The sequence below is a fragment of the Nematostella vectensis genome, chromosome 9 (genome assembly GCF_932526225.1).
Source record: "Nematostella vectensis chromosome 9, jaNemVect1.1, whole genome shotgun sequence".
NCBI lineage: Eukaryota > Metazoa > Cnidaria > Anthozoa > Actiniaria > Edwardsiidae > Nematostella > Nematostella vectensis.
In genome coordinates, this window is record NC_064042.1 from 7,172,041 (window position 1) to 7,196,010 (window position 23,970).

The window sequence follows — 23,970 nt, forward strand, 5'->3', positions numbered from 1 at the left end:
TTTACCTTCCATTAGCCATGGTAGTAATATTGCCTAGACTAGGAATATCTTTCAGATATGAAAATGCTCAAAGCGAGGGCAGAGACACTGTTCGACTTACACGGTGGGTTTTCTTTGTAATTTTGCTTTTTAAAATCATGGACGATTTCAAAACGTAGGTTATAGAGCATACGCGATTTTGGTGATCGATTGTAAAACGCGACGTACTTTTGGTTTCTTCAAATAACACGAATGCATAACCCAAATGTAGCCAATGAACCGCCGAGTCGATTGTAAGCTAACACAACCATACAAGTTCAATTTTGCCATTTTTTGCTCCTGTCTCCCCTTAATCGAAACATCTGTAACCGTACTGTTTAGCATTTCATAACATCAAAATACATCTTTTTTTGTCAGTTTTTTGTCTAGCAAACAAAACGTATAACGTTAAAATGAAACGTTACTCTTGCAAACTCTAACAGAAACCCTTTATAGGGTTTGGATAGTCTAACAGAAACTCCTTATGGGTTTGGATAGTTTTAACAGAACCTCTTTATAAGGTTCGGATTTCGGATAATCTAACAGAAACTCCTTATAATGGTTTTGTCCCGGGGGGACAGGGGGGGGGGGGCGAGGACTCCCTATACCGAGATGACGGGGATGCTCGTAGTACCTTTTAGGGGTAAAAATCACGGGTTTTGTACCTTTAAGGGGGTTCGTTGTCAAGCGCTGGCATTTTTTTGTGACACGGTACCTTTTAAGGGTCAGAACAAGCTGCTACTTCGATATTTAAAAAAAGTTTTATGAAATGGATTTAAATGCTTTTCAACTACAAATTGTACGTTGGTACGATGTTCGTTAGTACCTTTTAGGGGTGAAAATTGGCTCGAGCCACGCCCTTTTTCGTACTTTTTAGGTGTAAAAATGAAATTCGCTACGAGCATCCCCGTCATTATAATATGGGAGTCCCCCCCCGGCGGTTTTGTTAGTCTAACAGATTATCAGAACCATGGGGGGGAGGGGGTTCTTCAGGATAAAAGTATTAGGGATGCTTGTCAGGAAATTAAAAAAAATGCCGCTAAAAATACATGGACACCAGAAATTGCTACCCTAAAAAAATACCCTAGAAGCAAAAATTATCACTAAAAAATACCAAAACGCAGATTGAAGTATATAAGATTTAAGTAAAAATGATGGTTGAAGGCTTTCATAGAAAGTGCTCAATACTCGAAAGTAGAGCGGTGTATAGTGTTGGTTTGAGAAAAATACAAACTACATAGGTTTCCCTACAGGTCTGTTTCGTGGTTGCCCACTCATCAGGGGATTTCCCTGATGAGTGGGCAACCACGAAACAGACCTGTAGGGAAACCTATGTAGTTTGTATTTTTCTCAAACCAACACTAAGATTTAAGTATATAACATAGTCTCACGTGACAAATTTTCAAAATGTTTTTTTAGAAGTTAGAAGTATAAATAATCTAGAACACGTTGGCTCTTTCTGCGAGCCCCTAAAAAATACCATTTCTAGTAGAAAAGCCTATTTTCTCTAAGAAACCCCCTTCGACGAGCATCCCTATCAGGACTACATGGGAAGAAACCTCCCGGACAGAAACCATTTATAAGGTTTGGATAATCAAACAGAAACCACTTATAAGGTCTGGATAATATAACAGAAATCCCTTATAAGGTTTGGATAATCTAACAGAAACCCCTTATAAGGTTTGAATAATCTAACAGAAACCCCTAATAAAGTTTGGATAATCTAACAGAAACTCTTAATAAGGTTGTATAGACTAACACAATTCACCTTATCAGTTTTGGATAATCTAACAGAAACTCTTTATAACGGTTTGGGTAATCTAACGGAAACTTCTTATCAGCCAGTGTATCTGAAATCCCTTATAAGGATAAGATATTCTAACAGAGACACTTATAAGGCTCAAATAATCGTGGGGCATCCCTTATAGCGCTTGGCCAACCTCATCATCGTGGATCATTATGCTGACACACTTGCACTGCTCTCCGCGGTTTTTCAACTCTGGTTTTTCGGACAAGATTCCCTCAAGTCGGAAAGCCATCAGAGCAGGGTGGATACGTGCATCTGGATCACTGTCCCAGCATTCCACAAGCGTCTGGCGTAATATATATAGAGCCTGTGATGATCCCTGTGTGGACACAAGGTGATGTAAGGTGTAGTGTAGTGATGAAACAAGGTGATGTAAGGTGTAGTATATTCCTGTGATCACCCTTGGTGATGTAAGGTGCAGTGTATGCCTGTGATGACACAAGGTGATGTAAGGTGTAGTGTATCCTGTGATGACACAAGGTGATGTAAGGTGTAGTGTATCCTGTGATGACACAAGGTGATGTAAGGTGTAGTGTATTCCTGTGATGACCCCTGGTGATGTAAGGTGCAGTGTATCTCTGTGATGACACAAGGTGATGTAAGGTGTAGTGTAGTGATGACACAAGGTGATGTAAGGTGTAGTGTATCCCTGTGATGACACTAGGTGATGTAAGGTGTAGTGTATCCTGTGATGACACAAGGTGATGTAAGGTGTAGTGTATTCCTGTGATGACCCTTGGTGATGTAAGGTGCAGTGTATCTCTGTGATGACACAAGGTGATGTAAGGTGTAGTGTAGTGATGACACAAGGTGATGTAAGGTGTAGTGTATCCTGTGATGACACAAGGTGATGTAAGGTGTAGTGTATCTCTGTGATGACACTAGGTGATGTAAGGTGTAGTGTATCCTGTGATGACACAAGGTGATGTAAGGTGTAGTGTATTCCTGTGATGACACAAGGTGATGTAAGGTGTAGTGTATCCTGTGATGACACAAGGTGATGTAAGGTGTAGTGTATCTCTGTGATGACACTAGTTGCTGTAAGGTGTAGTGTATCCCTGTGATGACACTAGGTGATGTAAGGTGTAGTGTATCCTGTGATGACACAAGGTGATGTAAGGTGTAGTGTATCCCTGTGATGACACAAGGTGATGTAAGGTGTAGTGTATCCCTGTGATGACACAAGGTGATGTAAGGTGTAGTGTAGTGATGACACAAGGTGATGTAAGGTGTAGTGTATCCCTGTGATGACACTAGTTGCTGTAAGGTGTAGTGTATCCTGTGATGACACAAGGTGATGTAAGGTGTAGTGTATCCTGTGATGACACTAGGTGATGTAAGGTGTAGTGTATCCTGTGATGACATAAGGTGATGTAAGGTGTAGTGTATTCCTGTGATGACACTAGGTGATGTAAGGTGCAGTGTATCCTGTGATGACACAAGGTGATGTAAGGTGTAGTGTATTCCTGTGATGACACAAGGTGATGTAAGGTGTAGTGTATCCTGTGATGACACAAGGTGATGTAAGGTGTAGTGTATCTCTGTGATGACACTAGTTGCTGTAAGGTGTAGTGTATCCCTGTGATGACACTAGGTGATGTAAGGTGTAGTGTAGTGATGACATAAGGTGATGTAAGGTGTAGTGTATCCTGTGATGACACAAGGTGATGTAAGGTGTAGTGTATCCTGTGATGACACAAGGTGATGTAAGGTGTAGTGTATCTCTGTGATGACACTAGGTGATGTAAGGTGTAGTGTATCCTGTAATGACACAAGGTGAAGTAAGGTGTAGTGTATCCCTGTGATGACACTAGGTGATGTAAGGTGCAGTGTATCCTGTGATGACACAAGGTGATGTAAGGTGTAGTGTATCCTGTAATGACACAAGGTGATGTAAGGTGTAGTGTATCCTGTGATGACACTAGGTGATGTAAGGTGCAGTGTATCCTGTGATGACACAAGGTGATGTAAGGTGTAGTGTATCCTGTGATGACACAAGGTGATGTAAGGTGTAGTGTAGTGATGACACTAGTTGATGTAAGGTGTAGTGTATTCCTGTGATGACACAAGGTGATGTAAGGTGTAGTGTATCCTGTGATGACACTAGGTGATGTAAGGTGTAGTGTAGTGATGACACTAGGTGATGTAAGGTGCAGTGTATCCTGTGATCACACAAGGTGATGTAAGGTGCAGTGTATCCTGTGATCACACAAGGTGATGTAAGGTGTAGTGTATCCTGTGATGACACTAGGTGATGTAAGGTGTAGTGTAGTGATGACACAAGGTGATGTAAGGTGTAGTGTATCCTGTGATGACACAAGGTGATGTAAGGTGTAGTGTATCTCTGTGATGACACTAGGTGATGTAAGGTGTAGTGTATCCTGTAATGACACAAGGTGAAGTAAGGTGTAGTGTATCCCTGTGATGACACTAGGTGATGTAAGGTGCAGTGTATCCTGTGATGACACAAGGTGATGTAAGGTGTAGTGTATCCTGTAATGACACAAGGTGATGTAAGGTGTAGTGTATCCTGTGATGACACTAGGTGATGTAAGGTGCAGTGTATCCTGTGATGACACAAGGTGATGTAAGGTGTAGTGTATCCTGTGATGACACAAGGTGATGTAAGGTGTAGTGTAGTGATGACACTAGTTGATGTAAGGTGTAGTGTATTCCTGTGATGACACAAGGTGATGTAAGGTGTAGTGTATCCTGTGATGACACTAGGTGATGTAAGGTGTAGTGTAGTGATGACACTAGGTGATGTAAGGTGCAGTGTATCCTGTGATCACACAAGGTGATGTAAGGTGCAGTGTATCCTGTGATCACACAAGGTGATGTAAGGTGTAGTGTATCCTGTGATGACACTAGGTGATGTAAGGTGTAGTGTAGTGATGACACAAGGTGATGTAAGGTGTAGTGTATCTCTGTGATGACACAAGGTGATGTAAGGTGTAGTGTATCCTGTGATGACACAAGGTGATGTAAGGTGTAGTGTAGTGATGACATAAGGTGATGTAAGGTGTAGTGTATCTCTGTGATGACACAAGGTGATGTAAGGTGTAGTGCATTCCTGTGATGACCCTTGGTGATGTAAGGTGCAGTGTATCCTGTGATGACACAAGGTGATGTAAGGTGTAGTGTATTCCTGTGATGACACAAGGTGATGTAAGGTGTAGTGTAGTGATGACATAAGGTGATGTAAGGTGCAGTGTATCCCTGTAATGACACAAGGTGATGTAAGGTGTAGTGTATCCTGTGATGACACAAGGTGATGTAAGGTGTAGTGTAGTGATGACATAAGGTGATGTAAGGTGCAGTGTATCCCTGTAATGACACAAGGTGATGTAAGGTGTAGTGTATCCTGTGATGACACAAGGTGATGTAAGGTGTAGTGTAGTGATGACATAAGGTGATGTAAGGTGTAGTGTATCTCTGTGATGACACAAGGTGATGTAAGGTGCAGTGTATTCCTGTGATGACACTAGGTGATGTAAGGTGTAGTGTATCCTGTGATGACACAAGGTGATGTAAGGTGTAGTGTATTCCTGTGATGACACAAGGTGATGTAAGGTGTAGTGTAGTGATGACATAAGGTGATGTAAGGTGCAGTGTATCCCTGTAATGACACAAGGTGATGTAAGGTGTAGTTTAGTGATTACACAAGGTGATGTAAGGTGTAGTGTATCCTGTGATGACACAAGGTGATGTAAGGTGCAGTGTATCCCTGTAATGACACAAGGTGATGTAAGGTGTAGTTTAGTGATTACACAAGGTGATGTAAGGTGTAGTTTATCCCTGTGATGACACAAGGTGATGTAAGGTGTAGTGTATCCCTGTGATGACACTAGGTGATGTAAGGTGTAGTGTAGTGATGACACAAGGTGATGTAAGGTGTAGTGTATCCTGTGATGACACTAGGTGATGTAAGGTGTAGTGTAGTGATGACACAAGGTGATGTAAGGTGTAGTTTATCCCTGTGATGACACTAGGTGATGTAAGGTGTAGTGTATCCTGTAATGACACAAGGTGATGTAAGGTGTAGTGTATCCTGTGATGACACAAGGTGATGTAAGGTGTAGTGTATCTCTGTGATGACACAAGGTGATGTAAGGTGTAGTGTATCCTGTGATGACACAAGGTGATGTAAGGTGTAGTGTATCCCTGTGATGACACAAGGTGATGTAAGGTGTAGTGTATCCTGTGATGACACAAGGTGATGTAAGGTGTAGTGTATCCCTGTGATGACACAAGGTGATGTAAGGTGTAGTGTATCCCTGTGATGACACAAGGTGATGTAAGGTGTAGTGTATCCTGTGATGACACAAGGTGAAGTAAGGTGTAGTGTATCCCTGTGATGACACTAGTTGCTGTAAGGTGTAGTGTATCCCTGTGATGACACTAGGTGATGTAAGGTGTAGTGTAGTGATGACACAAGGTGATGTAAGGTGTAGTGTAGTGATGACACAAGGTGATGTAAGGTGTAGTGTATCCCTGTGATGACACTAGGTGATGTAAGGTGTAGTGTAGTGATGACATAAGGTGATGTAAGGTGTAGTGTATCTCTGTGATGACACAAGGTGATGTAAGGTGTAGTGTATTCCTGTGATGACACAAGGTGATGTAAGGTGCAGTGTATCCCTGTAATGACACAAGGTGATGTAAGGTGTAGTTTAGTGATTTCACAAGGTGATGTAAGGTGTAGTGTATCCCTGTGATGACACTAGTTGATGTAAGGTGTAGTGTATCCCTGTGATGACACAAGGTGATGTAAGGTGTAGTGTATCCTGTGATGACACAAGGTGATGTAAGGTGTAGTGTATCCTGTGATGACACTAGGTGATGTAAGGTGTAGTGTATCCCTGTGATGACACTAGTTGCTGTAAGGTGTAGTGTATCCCTGTGATGACACTAGGTGATGTAAGGTGTGGTGTAGTGATGACACAAGGTGATGTAAGGTGTAGTGTATCCTGTGATGACACAAGGTGATGTAAGGTGTAGTGTATCCTGTGATGACACAAGGTGATGTAAGGTGTAGTTTATCCCTGTGATGACACTAGTTGAAGTAAGGTGTAGTGTATCCTGTGATGACACTAGTTGCTGTAAGGTGTAGTGTATCCCTGTGATGACACAAGGTGATGTAAGGTGTAGTGTAGTGATGACACTAGGTGATGTAAGGTGCAGTGTAGTGATGACACTAGGTGATGTAAGGTGTAGTGTATCTCTGTGATGACACTAGTTGATGTAAGGTGTAGTGTATTCCTGTGATGACACAAGGTGATGTAAGGTGTAGTGTATCCTGTGATGACACAAGGTGATGTAAGGTGTAGTGTAGTGATGACACAAGGTGATGTAAGGTGTAGTGTAGTGATGACCCTTGGTGATGTAAGGTGTAGTGTATCCCTGTGATGACACTAGTTGATGTCAGGTGTAGTGTATCCTGTGATGATACAAGGTGATGTCACTAATATTCTTATCTCGTGAACGAAACATCATGACAACCAACCTCGGTAGGTGTCATGTTGGTGTCAAGGGGGGTGCTCCAATATGCTCACGTGATTGTGACGTCATCAATGTAGAAAACATTCATATCTCGTGAAAGAAACATTGTATAACAACCAAACTTGATAGGTGTCATGTATGTGTCAAGGGCGGTGCGAAGATATGGTCACGTGATGCGTGACGTCATCGATGACGTCACTAAAAGTAAAACTACCCTGACGTCGTAACATCGTATGACAGCTAACTTGTTATGCGAGGGGAAGGGGGTTTGGCAAATTGGGCGCGTGATTTGTGAAATCGTTGAAATCGTCAAAGACAGAAATATTAAAATAATATTTATTTTTTTTAAATTATTAAGCGAGCAAAGATTTGGTCGTTTGGAGCTCCGCTTTTAGGCAATGCCTAAATCTATATATTACAAGGTTAGGTGAGGCAACAGAGTCAAGCCTTCAGTTACCGGGTTTTGTTGTCGGAAGATTCGAGGGAACTCTGGTCTTAGCCCGAGAACACGAACGTGTTTATCCAGCTCGGCACGAGTCGTATTCTTGCCGAGTTCGTCCTCATAAGCCTGTCGATAGTGCGGCACTGTTCCTTCAAGTTCTCTGTTTTCAAGACATTTCCCAAGGTCGTCTTTGTCCTGTTCTTCAATTGAGTCTGTTTAAGCAAAATTACTCAATCCCATTGCTCGACATTTATTTACAGCTGCATTTAAAGTTTTTTTTTAAACTAAAATACTTGCAGGTAATTTATTGGGAATAAATTATCTAGTAATTTCGTTTGTCGTACCTGGGTAGATGTCTCGGCAGCGCATGACAATCTCCCACACAATGAGGGAAAGAGAGTAAACGTCTGCTTGGCACAGAGATTCGCAGAAAAACTCAAAGCTAATCGCTTGATCGAGGAGCTCAGGTGACCAGTAGCGCATCGTACCAGCGATCTGATAAAAGGCAAACAATGCATCACCCTTCTACCGTGTAGTCAACACCACCATGGGTCGCGTCTATTGTGAATAGGCCTATTCCTCAACTATCTAGGGTATGGGTGGCGTCTATTGTGTAGTATTGTGTAAAGGCTCATACCTCATTATCTAGGGTATGGGTGGCGTCTATTGTGTAGTATTGTGTAAAGGCTCATACCTCATCATCTAGGGTATGGGTGGCGTCTATTGTGTAGTATTGTGTAAAGGCTCATACCTCATCATCTAGGGTATGGGTTGCGTCTATTGTGTAGTATTGTGTAAAGGCTCATACCTCATCATCTAGGGTATGGGTGGCGTCTATTGTGTAAAGGCTCATACCTCATCATCTAGGGTATGGGTTGCGTCTATTGTGTAAAGGCTCATACCTCATCATCTAGGGTATGGGTTGCGTCTATTGTCTAGTATTGTGTATAGGCTCATACCTCATCATCTAGGGTATGGGTGGCGTCTATTGTGTAGTATTGTGTATAGGCTCATACCTCATCATCTAGGGTATGGGTGGCGTCTATTGTGTAGTATTGTGTAAAGGCTCATACCTCATCATCTAGGGTATGGGTGGCGTCTATTGTGTAGTATTGTGTATAGGCTCATACCTCATTATCTAGGGTATGGGTGGCGTCTATTGTGTAGTATTATGTAAAGGCTCATACCTCATCATCTAGGGTATGGGTGGCGTCTATTGTGTAGTATTGTGTAAAGGCTCATACCTCATCATCTAGGGTATGGGTTGCGTCTATTGTGTAGTATTGTGTAAAGGCTCATACCTCATCATCTAGGGTATGGGTGGCGTCTATTGTCTAGTATTGTGTATAGGCTCATACCTCATCATCTAGGGTATGGGTGGCGTCTATTGTGTAGTATTCTGTAAAGGCTCATACCTCATCATCTAGGGTATGGGTGGCGTCTATTGTGTAGTATTCTGTAAAGGCTCATACCTCATCATCTAGGGTATGGGTGGCGTCTATTGTGTAGTATTGTGTTTAGGCTCATACCTCATCATCTAGGGTATGGGTGGCGTCTATTGTGTAGTATTGTGTAAAGGCTCATACCTCATCATCTAGGGTATGGGTTGCGTCTATTGTGTAGTACTGTGTTTAGGCTCATACCTCATCATCTAGGGTATGGGTTGCGTCTATTGTGTATTATTCTGTAAAGGCTCATACCTCATCATCTAGGGTATGGGTGGCGTCTATTGTGTATATTGTGTAAAGGCTCATACCTCATCATCTAGGGTATGGGTGGCGTCTATTGTGTATATTGTGTAAAGGCTCATTACTCATCATCTAGGGTATGGGTGGCGTCTATTGTGTAGTATTGTGTAAAGGCTCATACCTCATCATCTAGGGTATGGGTTGCGTCTATTGTGTAGTATTGTGTTTAGGCTCATACCTCATCATCTAGGGTATGGGTGGCGTCTATTGTGTAGTATTCTGTAAAGGCTCATACCTCATCATCTAGGGTATGGGTGGCGTCTATTGTGTAGTATTGTGTTTAGGCTCATACCTCATCATCTAGGGTATGGGTGGCGTCTATTGTGTAGTATTGTGTAAAGGCTCATACCTCATCATCTAGGGTATGGGTTGCGTCTATTGTGTAGTACTGTGTTTAGGCTCATACCTCATCATCTAGGGTATGGGTTGCGTCTATTGTGTATTATTCTGTAAAGGCTCATACCTCATCATCTAGGGTATGGGTGGCGTCTATTGTGTATATTGTGTAAAGGCTCATACCTCATCATCTAGGGTATGGGTGGCGTCTATTGTGTATATTGTGTAAAGGCTCATTACTCATCATCTAGGGTATGGGTGGCGTCTATTGTGTAGTATTGTGTAAAGGCTCATACCTCATCATCTAGGGTATGGGTTGCGTCTATTGTGTAGTATTGTGTTTAGGCTCATACCTCATCATCTAGGGTATGGGTGGCGTCTATTGTGTAGTATTATGTAAAGGCTCATACCTCATCATCTAGGGTATGGGTGGCATCTATTGTGTAGTATTGTGTTTAGGCTCATACCTCATCATCTAGGGTATGAGTGGCATCTATTGTGTAGTATTGTGTAAAGGCTCATACCTCATCATCTAGGGTTTCGGCGGCGTCTATTGTGTAGTATTCTGTAAAGGCTCATACCTCATCATCTAGGGTATGGGTGGCGTCTATTGTGTAGTATTGTGTAAAGGCTCATACCTCATCATCTAGGGTATGGGTGGCGTCTATTGTGTTGTATTGTGTAAAGGCTCATACCTCATCATCTAGGGTATGGGTGGCGTCTATTGTGTAGTATTGTGTAAAGGCTCATACCTCATCATCTAGGGTATGGGTGGCGTCTATTGTGTAGTATTCTGTAAAGGCTCATACCTCATCATCTAGGGTATGGGTGGCGTCTATTGTGTAGTATTGTGTAAAGGCTCATACCTCATCATCTAGGGTATGGGTTGCGTCTATTGTGTAGTACTGTGTTTAGGCTCATACCTCATCATCTAGGGTATGGGTTGCGTCTATTGTGTATTATTCTGTAAAGGCTCATACCTCATCATCTAGGGTATGGGTGGCGTCTATTGTGTATATTGTGTAAAGGCTCATACCTCATCATCTAGGGTATGGGTGGCGTCTATTGTGTATATTGTGTAAAGGCTCATTACTCATCATCTAGGGTATGGGTGGCGTCTATTGTGTAGTATTGTGTAAAGGCTCATACCTCATCATCTAGGGTATGGGTTGCGTCTATTGTGTAGTATTGTGTTTAGGCTCATACCTCATCATCTAGGGTATGGGTGGCGTCTATTGTGTAGTATTATGTAAAGGCTCATACCTCATCATCTAGGGTATGGGTGGCATCTATTGTGTAGTATTGTGTTTAGGCTCATACCTCATCATCTAGGGTATGAGTGGCATCTATTGTGTAGTATTGTGTAAAGGCTCATACCTCATCATCTAGGGTTTCGGCGGCGTCTATTGTGTAGTATTCTGTAAAGGCTCATACCTCATCATCTAGGGTATGGGTGGCATCTATTGTGTAGTATTGTGTAAAGGCTCATACCTCATCATCTAGGGTATGGGTGGCGTCTATTGTGTTGTATTGTGTAAAGGCTCATACCTCATCATCTAGGGTATGGGTGGCGTCTATTGTGTAGTATTGTGTAAAGGCTCATACCTCATCATCTAGGGTATGGGTGGCGTCTATTGTGTAGTATTCTGTAAAGGCTCATACCTCATCATCTAGGGTATGGGTGGCGTCTATTGTCTAGTATTGTGTTTAGGCTCATACCTCATCATCTAGGGTATGGGTGGCGTCTATTGTGTAAAGGCTCATACCTCATCATCTAGGGTATGGGTGGCGTCTATTGTGTAGTATTGTGTAAAGGCTCATACCTCATCATCTAGGGTATGGGTGGCGTCTATTGTGTAGTATTGTGTAAAGGCTCATACCTCATCATCTAGGGTATGGGTGGCGTCTATTGTGTAGTATTGTGTAAAGGCTCATACCTCATCATCTAGGGTATGGGTTGCGTCTATTGTGTAGTATTATGTAAAGGCTCATACCTCATCATCTAGGGTATGGGTGGCGTCTATTGTGTAGTATTGTGTAAAGGCTCATACCTCATCATCTAGGGTATGGGTTGCGTCTATTGTGTAGTATTGTGTAAAGGCTCATACCTCATCATCTAGGGTATGGGTTGCGTCTATTGTGTAGTATTGTGTTTAGGCTCATACCTCATTATCTAGGGTATGGGTGGCGTCTATTGTGTAGTATTGTGTTTAGGCTCATACCTCATCATCTAGGGTATGGGTGGCGTCTATTGTGTAGTACTGTGTTTAGGCTCATACCTCATTATCTAGGGTATGGGTGGCGTCTATTGTGTATATTGTGTAAAGGCTCATACCTCATCATCTAGGGTATGGGTGGCGTCTATTGTGTAGTATTGTGTAAAGGCTCATACCTCATCATCTAGGGTATGGGTGGCGTCTATTGTGTAGTATTCTGTAAAGGCTCATACCTCATCATCTAGGGTATGGGTTGCGTCTATTGTGTAGTATTATGTAAAGGCTCATACCTCATCATCTAGGGTATGGGTGGCGTCTATTGTGTAGTATTGTGTAAAGGCTCATACCTCATCATCTAGGGTATGGGTGGCGTCTATTGTGTATATTGTGTAAAGGCTCATACCTCATTATCTAGGGTATGGGTGGCGTCTATTGTGTAGTATTGTGTAAAGGCTCATACCTCCTCATCTAGGGTATGGGTTGCGTCTATTGTGTAGTATTGTGTAAAGGCTCATACCTCATCATCTAGGGTATGGGTGGCGTCTATTGTGTAGTATTCTGTAAAGGCTCATACCTCATCATCTAGGGTATGGGTTGCGTCTATTGTGTAGTATTGTGTAAAGGCTCATACCTCATCATCTAGGGTATGGGTTGCGTCTATTGTCTAGTATTGTGTTTAGGCTCATACCTCATCATCTAGGGTATGGGTTGCGTCTATTGTGTAGTATTGTGTAAAGGCTCATACCTCATCATCTAGGGTATGGGTGGCGTCTATTGTGTATATTGTGTAAAGGCTCATACCTCATCATCTAGGGTATGGGTGGCGTCTATTGTGTAGTATTGTGTAAAGGCTCATACCTCATTATCTAGGGTATGGGTGGCGTCTATTGTGTAGTATTGTGTAAAGGCTCATACCTCATCATCTAGGGTATGGGTTGCGTCTATTGTGTAGTATTGTGTGAAGGCTCATACCTCATCATCTAGGGTATGGGTGGCGTCTATTGTGTAGTATTGTGTATAGGGTCATACCTCATCATCTAGGGTATGGGTGGCGTCTATTGTGTAGTATTGTGTAAAGGCTCATACCTCATCATCTAGGGTATGGGTGGCGTCTATTGTGTAGTATTGTGTAAAGGCTCATACCTCATCATCTAGGGTATGGGTGGCGTCTATTGTGTAGTATTGTGTAAAGGCTCATACCTCATCATCTAGGGTATGGGTTGCGTCTATTGTGTAAAGGCTCATACCTCATCATCTAGGGTATGGGTTGCGTCTATTGTGTTTAGGCTCATACCTCATCATCTAGGGTATGGGTGGCGTCTATTGTGTAGTATTGTGTAAAGGCTCATACCTCATCATCTAGGGTATGGGTGGCGTCTATTGTGTAGTATTGTGTAAAGGCTCATACCTCATCATCTAGGGTATGGGTTGCGTCTATTGTGTAGTATTGTGTAAAGGCTCATACCTCATCATCTAGGGTATGGGTGGCGTCTATTGTGTAGTATTGTGTAAAGGCTCATACCTCATCATCTAGGGTATGGGTTGCGTCTATTGTGTAGTATTGTGTAAAGGCTCATACCTCATCATCTAGGGTATGGGTGGCGTCTATTGTGTAGTATTGTGTAAAGGCTCATACCTCATCATCTAGGGTATGGGTGGCGTCTATTGTGTAGTATTGTGTAAAGGCTCATACCTCATCATCTAGGGTATGGGTGGCGTCTATTGTGTAGTATTGTGTAAAGGCTCATACCTTATCATCTAGGGTATGGGTGGCGTCTATTGTGTATATTGTGTAAAGGCTCATACCTCATCATCTAGGGTATGGGTGGCGTCTATTGTGTAGTATTGTGTTTAGGCTCATACCTCATCATCTAGGGTTTCGGCGGCGTCTATTGTGTAGTATTCTGTAAAGGCTCATACCTCATCATCTAGGGTATGGGTGGCGTCTATTGTGTAGTATTGTGTAAAGGCTCATACCTTATCATCTAGGGTATGGGTGGCGTCTATTGTGTATATTGTGTAAAGGCTCATACCTCATCATCTAGGGTATGGGTTGCGTCCATTCTGTAAAGGCGCATACCTCTATCTGTTCAACTTTGTTTAGGTCTCTCGTGGATAACTTCTTTGTAAACTGGAAGTCAGTAAGTGCGCATGTGCCGTCCCTCTTGACCAGGATATTCGAGCTGCAGAGGTCGCGATGAGCGTATGCCTCTATAGACACCATGTCTGAGAGTAATGATAATTATGATCAATGTGCCGGTGATAAATTGACTCACCACCTCCACTACATGAAGTCTATTTTTTTTGTATTCATGATGATGAAGATTATAATGGCAATGCTAGTAAATATGATTATGTGCAAAACGATAGAGATAAAGATAACAGTACAACTGTGCTCCTGATAATGATACAGATGTGGCAATGATGATGATCATGATGATAACGATGATGATTACGGAGATATTGATATTGGCATTGATATTATGCGATAGACGTACGAAATTTTATAAAAAAAACATGGAGGGAACTGGAGAAGAACACAACAATTGCATGGGCTTATACCAGTCAGTGCAGCCATTAATTTCAGTAAGATCCATAACCGATAACCACATTTAGTCTAGACCTACATGAGCCATTTTCCATGTTCTTCACCTTACCTTATTACACTTAATTTTCGCGACGTCAAAATTTCGCGATTTTGAGATGGCGATATTTCGCGCCACTTTATTTTCGCGATTTTCCTATTTTTTTAAAAACCAGATCACTTTATTTTCGAGATTTCGCGATTTTGGGATGACAAGCAAAACAAGCGGGATTGAAATGTGCTGTAATCATCAAAACTGAAACAATTTGTAACAAAAAGATGCGTTGTCTAAATTTAGTTTCATAAAGATCTATAAATACAAGTCCAACTCAACCCCTTACCGTACTATATGTACATTAGTTGACTAAATAGACAAGGTGTTTCCATAAAGCTTATTAAAGGGCCAATATTCCCCCAAAGTCTTCTTGTGTACTCACTTAATTTCGCGCATCCTAATTTTCGCGACACTCAATTTACGAGTCACTTTATTTTCGCGAATCTTTCAAAATCGCGAAATTAAAGTGACGCTAAAATTAGGTGTAATAAGGTTCTTAAAATAGGTAGATACAAGGGATACACAGCCGTAGCAGGGAGAGGGGCAAAAAAAATAATTAAAAAATATAAGGGGATGGTCAAAAGGGGCGTGGCTGTGTCCCGCCCCCAATATTTTCTAATAGCTCAGTATTTTGCCCCCCCCCCCCCCCCCCCCTCAATGGTACGTGGCCTGCTACGGCTCTGGGATAATACACAGCAGTACCGTGTAGATGCGCTAGTCCACGGGCGGCAGAGGAGGCCAGGGTGCACATTTCAGCCCACGACACGCTTGTACGTGTTAGGTAGTTAGCCAAACTACCACATGGATGGTACTCAGTCACGATCGCTAGACGAGGCCCTATCACCGCGGAGGTGATGAGCTTAAAAAAACAAGGATAATATATATATCAAGTCACAGATTGAGGCCCTATCACCGCGGAGGTGATGAGCTTAAAAAAACAAGGATAATATATATCAAGTCACAGATTGAGATCCTATCACCGCAGGCAGAAGATATTAATTAATAAGACACAAATTGAGGCGCTATCACCGCAGGCAGAAGATATTAATTAATAAGACACAAATTGAGGCCCTATCACCGCAGGCAGAAGATATTAATTAATAAGACACAAATTGAGGCGCTATCACCGCAGGCAGAAGATAATTAATAAGACACAAATTGAGGCCCTATCACCGCGAAGGTGACGAGCTTAAAAAACAAGGATAATATATATTTAATAAGTCACAAATTGAGATCCTATACTAGGTCCTGAAAGCCTCGTTATACTAGGCCCTGTAAGCCTCGTAATAATAAGGTGCTGTGAGCTTCGTTATACTAGGCTGTTATACTCGTTATACTAGGTCCGATAAACATTCCACATTCCACTGGAATGTTTATCGAAGAATGGAAAAATGCACGTGTCTCCCCGATTCACAAGAGCGAGACCGAAGTAATAATAGGCCAATTTCTATTTTACCAGTCATCAGAAAAGTATTTGAAAAATAAGTTTTCCGGCAAATATATGGTAGTTTGAATAAAAAAAAAAAATCCCTACTGTACGAGTTCCAATCAGGCTTCCGCCCCTATCACTCTACAGTGTCAGCTCTGATTCAGATGGTTGATTCCATGTTTGAGAGTATGGACAAAGGTGTGGTTTTCCTAGACGTACGGAAAGCTTTTGATTCGATCGATCATGACATATTACTTGAAAAATTGAAGTACTATGAATTTTTGGATGTGGAACACACCTGGTTCCAATCCTATCCGCAAATCGCCACCAACAATGTTTTATTTATAGTGTTTTGTCAACACAACAAGAAATCATTTGTGGAATTCCTCAAGGCTCCATACTCGGTCCATTACTCTTTTTTATCTATGTAAATGACTTGCCGAATTGCCTCAGATCTACCACCCCGTGCCTTTATGCTGATGACACTCAAATCTTCTACACTCAAATTTTCTAAAGACACATCAGTACTTGTGGATTCACTAAATTCTGATCTCGAAAATATATGTGATTGGCTAAGTGTCAACAATTTTCAATCGCATCCTACAAAAACAAAGGCAATGATTAATACGGTCTGACTATGAACCAAAGCTAGAAATATTACGGATGCTAGCCAAATGGGCAAGACGGATATTGCACGTGTTGACTCACAGAAATGCCTGGGGGTCCAAATTGATAATAGGCTCGGTTTCAAAAGCCACATTGAGACAACGTGCAAAAAATCTGCTCTGGCATTGGTGCCATAAGACGCTTTCGGTCCTTTATCCCGTTATGTTCTCTTGCGGCCCTTTATCCCGTTATGTTCTCTTGCGGCCCTTTATCCCGTTATGTTCTCTTGCGGCCCTTTATCCCGTTATGTTCTCTTGCGGCCCTTTATCCCGTTATGTTCTCTTGCGGCCCTTTATCCCGTTATGTTCTCTTGCGGCCCTTTATCCCGTTATGTTCTCTTGCGGCCCTTTATCCCGTTATGTTCTCTTGCGGCCCTTTATCCCGTTATGTTCTCTTGCGGCCCTTTATCCCGTTATGTTCTCTTGCGGCCCTTTATCTCGTTATGTTCTCTTGCGGCCCTTTATCCCGTTATGTTCTCTTGCGGCCCTTTATCCCGTTATGTTCTCTTGCGGCCCTTTATCCCGTTATGTTCTCTTGCGGCACTTTATTCATCTCTAGTTCAGCCCCATTTTGATTATTGCTCCCCCTTATGGGACACTTGTGGTATAACTCTGAAGAATAAGCTGCAGAAACTCCAAAATCGTGCCGCGCGCCCGCGGGTCATAACGGGTGCAAAACACGATATCCGATCTAAAGATATCTTATACAATCTTCAGTTGGATGCCCTTGAAATAAGGTATGCAAAAATTCAATGCACTCTTATGTTCAAGATCTTAAATGAACACTATGCGCCTTACTTATCGAATAGTTTTACCAGGCTAAAAGATAAAGAAACGAGGTATAACCCGAGAAATCTTGAAACTGATCTAGCACTTGCCAGGCCTAATAATGCTCTGGAACAGTCTACCTCAAGAGGCAAAGAAGGCACAGACAGTGTCTCAGTTTAAGCGTCAAATTGCTTTGCATTCCTTTATGAAGACATGCTGACATTTTTAATCAATATATTTTAAACGTATTTTACGTATTACATATTTATACATAGATTACTATGACTTCAACAATTGTGTCACACCCCTTCTGGAAACCAGTTTGAAACAAGTTTTATTGTTGCTAGTTGTGGAGGCCATAGTGTGCTATAGTGTAAGTGTAGTGTGCATAGTGTAAGCTATTATTGTATTGTATTGTATTGTATTGTGTTGTGTTGCAGGTATTGTATTGTATTGTATTGTATTGTATTGTATTGTGTTGCATGTATTGTATTGTATTGTATTGTATTGTATTGTATTGTATTGTATTGTATTGTATTGTATTGTATTGTATTGTATTGTATTGTGTTGTCATACTAGTTGTATTGTTATACTAGGTCCTGTAACCCTTGTTATATGCTAGGTCCTGTAAGCCTCGTTATATTTGTAATTCTCGTTATACTAGTTCCTGTTAAGCTTGTTATACTAGTTCCTGTTAAGCTTGTTGAACTGGGTCCTGTTAACCTCGTTATACTAGACGCACCTCCCAATAATAACTCACCCTGCATATCCCCGGATGATTCCCTTTAGCTTTGTACACCATTACTTCGTTCCTCCAGTACTTTTCATTGTCATTCGTATAGAGTTTTACAGCAACTTCCTTGCCCTTCCAAAAACCAGACAATACCTGAACGAGAGATTTTAAATTGGTAAGAAACATAAATGGATTCTAAGGGCCCGAGGGTATACTGACTCCTCAGGCAAGTAGGACAGACATCTAGCCCCTGAGAGAAAATTCGGGAAATTTTTGGCTTAATAAAAAGATTTACCTCAAGCCTACCAAGCCCTACCCCCACAACGGCCGAAAGTCCACTTTCGGTTCTCAATAGACGTGCTATTTGTAGACAAAACTATAAAGCATATAAGCTAGTATGTCATCAATCCATAAGTCTGACTTCTTTGTAGCCAAATCCGACAATATCCCATGGAGATAGTGCAAAGGCACTAAAAATCGCTTTTGTTCTTTCGGGGGTGGTCATATTTCTAACAAAAAACTCACTCCCTCCCTCCATCCCTCCCCCTCCAAGAAAAATTAGGTCCTTTAATTCGGATGTCGCACCCGCTAAGAAAAATCCTGGGTACGTGCCTGAAACCTGTGAAATTAAAGGAGGAAAATACCTGTAAAAAATCTGCAAAAAATAACATTGAACTAACTGGTTGAAATTTCCTGTGAAATAAATAAGAGAAATTCTGGAGGAAAATCTGTAAAATCATATAGAGCAATCTGTGAATAAAGTTAGTGAAAATAAATAGTGAAATTATAGCGGTACATTCCTGTGAATAAACCTGTGAAATTGTTGAGGGATTAATTCCTGTGAAAAAAATCGCAAATAAATGCGATAAATGCTATGAAACTATTACCCTTAATTCTTAGTATTGCCAACAGTATATTTCTTTTGATTTTGGCACTCTTTTTTTGTTTTTTCTGGAGTTTTGAAGGCGTTGTTTGAATCCGGAAAACCCGATACAGTGGTCGGCATTTGTTTATAATTAGGGTCAAGTGGGGTCAAATTTCGGCTTGTAAAAAGGCGGATTTTATTTGCCCCTAAATTTTATTTCACATATCGAAAGTAGAAATGATGCTCTTTTCGATGAATGCAAACATTTTTGCCAAATCCACATCTCATTATCGGCGATATTGGACGATTATTCTAAGTCTTTTCAAATTCATCTCAAACCTTAAAATGTGCTGACAGAACACCATATCTTTAAGCCTGGGAGCTCCTTATTATCTATTCTTTAGGTTTATATTAGCTGCAGTTGTTTTATCACGAGTTGCCGATCCCGATCAGTTGACTTGGGCTTTATTGTTATACGTTTCAGGCGACTGTTGAGAGAAATACACAAGCACAATTGAAATTTTATACCCTAAAAGATGTGACGGTCATCCCTGTCTACTTTTCTGGAGTCCACTTTTCTGGATCCCCCGGGGTCCGACCTCTATCATCCGGATATTTTTATCCGCTGGATAACTTTTATTTGGGGTTTGTGTTACCAAATCAAGCCACTTGCATAAGTTTTATCCGCTGGATAAGGGTTTAGCCGGTAGAAGAACCGATGATTTTTTCACATGTCTGTTAAATGCTGAAACCTGTGCTTGTTTTGGTATTTCTCTCAAGTAGTGAGCCAAACCCAACCACCTCCATAGCCAAACCCAACCACCTCCTAAGCTCTCCCGCTACCTCCCAACTCAAACCCAGCCACATGCTAGGCCCAACCAACTACCAGCCAAACCCAACCACCGCACTCCCAAGCCCCAAATCCCCTTCCAAACATAAAAACCTCCCAAGCCCCCAACTGCTTCCAAGCCATATATTCAACCACCTACCAAGCCCAAGCCAATCACCCACGATGCCCCCCCAAGCCACCTACTAAGCCCCACCCAGTCACCTACCAAGTCAACGCAACCATCTAGCAAGCCAGCCTACCCATGCCAAACCCACCCAATCACCCACCATATCCCCCAGCCACCTACCAAGCCAAGCAAGCCACTTACCAAGCCCTTCTAGTCACCTCTCTGTCCCTACCAACCACCTACCGAGACCTCCAAGTCACCGCCCAGCCCCTCCCAGCCATGGCTGATCAAGCACTCCCTGTCACGGACTAGCCCCTTCCAGCCACCTACCAAGCCGTCACTTGTCATTCCTTCCAAACTACCTACCAAAGCCAACACAACCACCTACCAAGCAGTTCAAGAAACTTACCAAACCCACCCGGCCGCTACTGGTCATTTCTTTATAATTTTAGAAAAAAACTGAGGGGGGGCATATGGAATGCCTGGCCCCAAAAGGTGTCACAGCAATGATAGCACTTGGGCCTTCCAAAGTAAAGGAGAAGATATAGGACAATGTGGCATTTTTAGGGAGGAGTCCCTCTCAGTTTTTATGCCACACAATATATGTATATCAAAGTAGATATTTATTGTGTTGCAGGGTTAGGGTTAGGGTTAGAGTCTTGAAAGTGGGAACCTAATGGGGCTTCTGAAGGGACCCTGGACTCTAGGATAAACTTGAGCCGTTAATTAAAGGACAATTTTGTTTTCAAGCCTTACTTAGGAAATAAGTTTAGTTTGCTAACCTGGCCATATGTTCCACTTGCAATCAAATGGAACTTGGACAAGTCAGCATCGAACATTTGCTCAAATTCTGCTTCTTTTATGGAGTTGGCTGGTTGTCCAATGTCCCGAGGGATATCAGCTTGTTCAGAAATCGGCTCTTTCATGTGATATGGCTTGACAATGCAGTAAACCGCAACTATCAATATCAGCAACAGAAGGGACAGCACCACAATGAGGGCATAAATGATTGCTTTTCTGCTGCCTAAAACAATCAAGGGACAATTATATTAATTAAATTGGTTAACCTGCCTTCTCCACAATCAAGATCGGGCAATGAACGAGGGTGGGCTCTAACCACTATCTACTTCTGATAGAACAAGAGAGGACACTGCTCACACATTGAAAATTAAACTCCTTATTCAAATTTGTAACTTGACCAACCTGTTCTAGTCTCCTTAAATTCTGTGATTGTCAAAGGCTGCGTAAATGCTGTTTCCTTTCTATGGTTGTTTGGAGTCGACCAATGAGTCTTTGTCCTTGGTACACTGTAGTTCTTGTTACAAAAATCCTCATTGCAGCAGCAGACATGGATATCAGAGGATAATGTACTATTGTATTCTGGGGTTTCAATGCAGACAGGCTTATTACAAGGTTGGATAAAATCCTGATATTTTCCATCGTCGACACATCCCCTGTACAGTAAGGCGGGGCCATCAGGGGAATCAAGCCAAAGTACATAGCAAAACCACAACGGAAAGGCACCATCACAAACTTCAGTCTTGTTTGCATCTGGGTTTTCATGGTTATGGTACTCACATATTAGACCATCAGTCACTGAAAATCAGTATGATTCATTATTTGGATTAACCACAGGGCAGATAAGGATGTGAGCAAAGGGAGCAAGAGCCCTTTTTGCTTTTCGGTCTTTATTTTACAGAGCCATAGTAGGCTACGTTTGGGGGGTCACAATACAGAAACATAAACAAAATATTAGAGGGGGCACAGCCACGCCCCTTCTGGTCATTTCCTTATAATTTTTGAAAATATTGGGGGGCACATCCCCCCAGTACCCCACACCCTGTTCCGGCCCTGTTTTGTATACACCTATCAATTTATAGCATTCCTTAAGGCTAGTTTTGGGGGGTGAGTGCTGGGCAGCACATTTAAAGTCCATACTGTATCTAATAGCCTGTGGAGAGAGGGAGTGTATCTGTAACTTCTGCACCCCACAGGCCCTGTAATAGAGGGGGAATTTTATCATAGCTGTCAACCCAACTTGGACAGAAATCTTGTTAATCGGATGAAATACAATAAATATGTGAAAAAAACAACAACAGCGCCAATGCGGGTGAATACAAAGAGTGTATGAAAATTCTCACGAAAATAAGGCTTGTGATGAGGTCCAAAATCTTGTGACATCCGTCTAATGCGGGTGAGTTGACAGCTATGTTTTATTCCCATAATAAATTGTGCAAATTCCTAAACAGGTGTGTAAAAATGGTACGAGTGATTACCAGTCTCAATCAAAACAAATCGATCTCTTTCCCCAACGATTGTGGCAGAACATTACTTACCACGAAAACATCGCAGCATAATTATACACACAAGTAGTAAAATAGTCATCGTTCAACCTGAAACACAATAAAATACCTTATATACCCAAAATCAACCCGTGGAGCTTTTGCTTCAGGTAAATAACGAAAACAACTGAAAGTCCGTGAAAATCGAATGTCAACCATAAGCTTTTTTGAATGAAGTTAACAATTTTCTTTCTTCAAAAAGCTCTTTTAAGACTTGATGAGGGGTGTTTGCGAATATCCTGCGTCATTTCTAATCCTACACCTGTGTTAAATAAGAAAATGTTCCGAAATACGAGCGGTTTGTAACAAATAAAACTTACCTCGAATTCCACGTGCGAGCTTTTGCCAAGTTTTGTCAAGAGCGCGCTAGTCACGGGTCTTTTACTGTCAAATCCGTTGTATCGCGACGCCGCATTCTCAAAACCGATTTGTTTTTGTCTCTTGGGATTTTCTGTTTCGCCAGTCAAGTTATTCTAAGCCAATCAGATTATTGCCATCTCTCGCCTAGTGCAGTTGCCTGGCTTTCTGTCGCGACACTGTCTGGGTTTCGTCCAGTGGATAGCCAGGGAAGTGCACAAAGCGAGACTGTGATTGGCTCGCAGAATGGTTTTACTGACTGAACAGAAAACCAAAACAAATCGTGTTTTGAAAACGCGGGTCGCAATACAACGAATTCGACAGTAAAACAGACAAGTGTCTATTCAAGAAAGGTGTATTGAGTGAGGGAGGCATCAAAAGCATATAAGGGAAAACTCATTATTTATCGAGAGGGGGGGGGAGGTGCTGCTAAGTTGAATTTTTTTCTGGTTCAAAAATTCCGATCATCTCCCCAATCTAAGCACAAAAATGGTGACCCTTCCCCAAAAGGCGACCTAAAATTAAGCCCCCCCCTCCCCAAAACAATACAACAACAACAAAACTAAAAAGAAGCGGTTACTTTATTGGAACTATACTCTAGTTTTGAGATGCTTTTCGTACGCCACGTTCTTCCAGGAGCACCAGCAAATTCTTTAAACAAGGGCCGTTTCAGGGGGTGGGGCACTGGGGGCACGTTCCCCCCCCCAATATTGAAAAAAATATATACGGAAATGACCAGGGCCGTGGCTGTTCCCCCCGATATTTTCTTAACTTTCTGTATTGTGCCCCCCCCAATATTTCGAGGACTGCTACGGCCCTGTAACCGAATAAGGCCCACAATAAACAACAAAAAATGTAATAAACCGACATATGTAATAAGTAGTTGCCCGCAAATGTAGTAAACCTACAATTAGCACTTTTTACGTTGTAGTGTTGTACAAACAAAGAAAGGGGAATTGGGCACTTATAAATAACAAATATAAATTGTGGGTAGACAGATATCCCCTCCTCCTGCCGCACGCCAAAACTGTGTGAGGGGGGGGGGGGACTGACTTTGACATGCCCAACACATTCATTTATCTATTTTATAGGGGGGTTGGATTCCCCCCCCCCCCCAAAAAAAAAAAAAAAAAAAAAAAGATATTCC

The 23,970-nt window shown here is 42.0% G+C and overlaps 1 protein-coding gene across 1 annotated transcript; it reads right to left on the reverse strand.

The window, feature by feature from the left end:
- Positions 1–1,386: 1,386 nt before the first annotated feature.
- LOC5518195 (bone morphogenetic protein receptor type-2) lies at positions 1,387–22,893 on the reverse strand. Its single transcript, XM_048732478.1, has 10 exons — positions 22,787–22,893; positions 22,461–22,517; positions 21,328–21,720; positions 20,907–21,148; positions 18,331–18,456; positions 15,411–15,567; positions 14,150–14,295; positions 8,114–8,264; positions 7,785–7,981; positions 1,387–2,144 (listed from the first exon to the last, which is right to left on the reverse strand). The coding sequence occupies exons 2-10, from the start codon at positions 22,507–22,509 to the stop codon at positions 1,941–1,943; spliced, it is 1,665 nt and encodes a 554-aa protein (XP_048588435.1). The 5' UTR covers positions 22,510–22,517; positions 22,787–22,893; the 3' UTR covers positions 1,387–1,940.
- Positions 22,894–23,970: the final 1,077 nt, after the last annotated feature.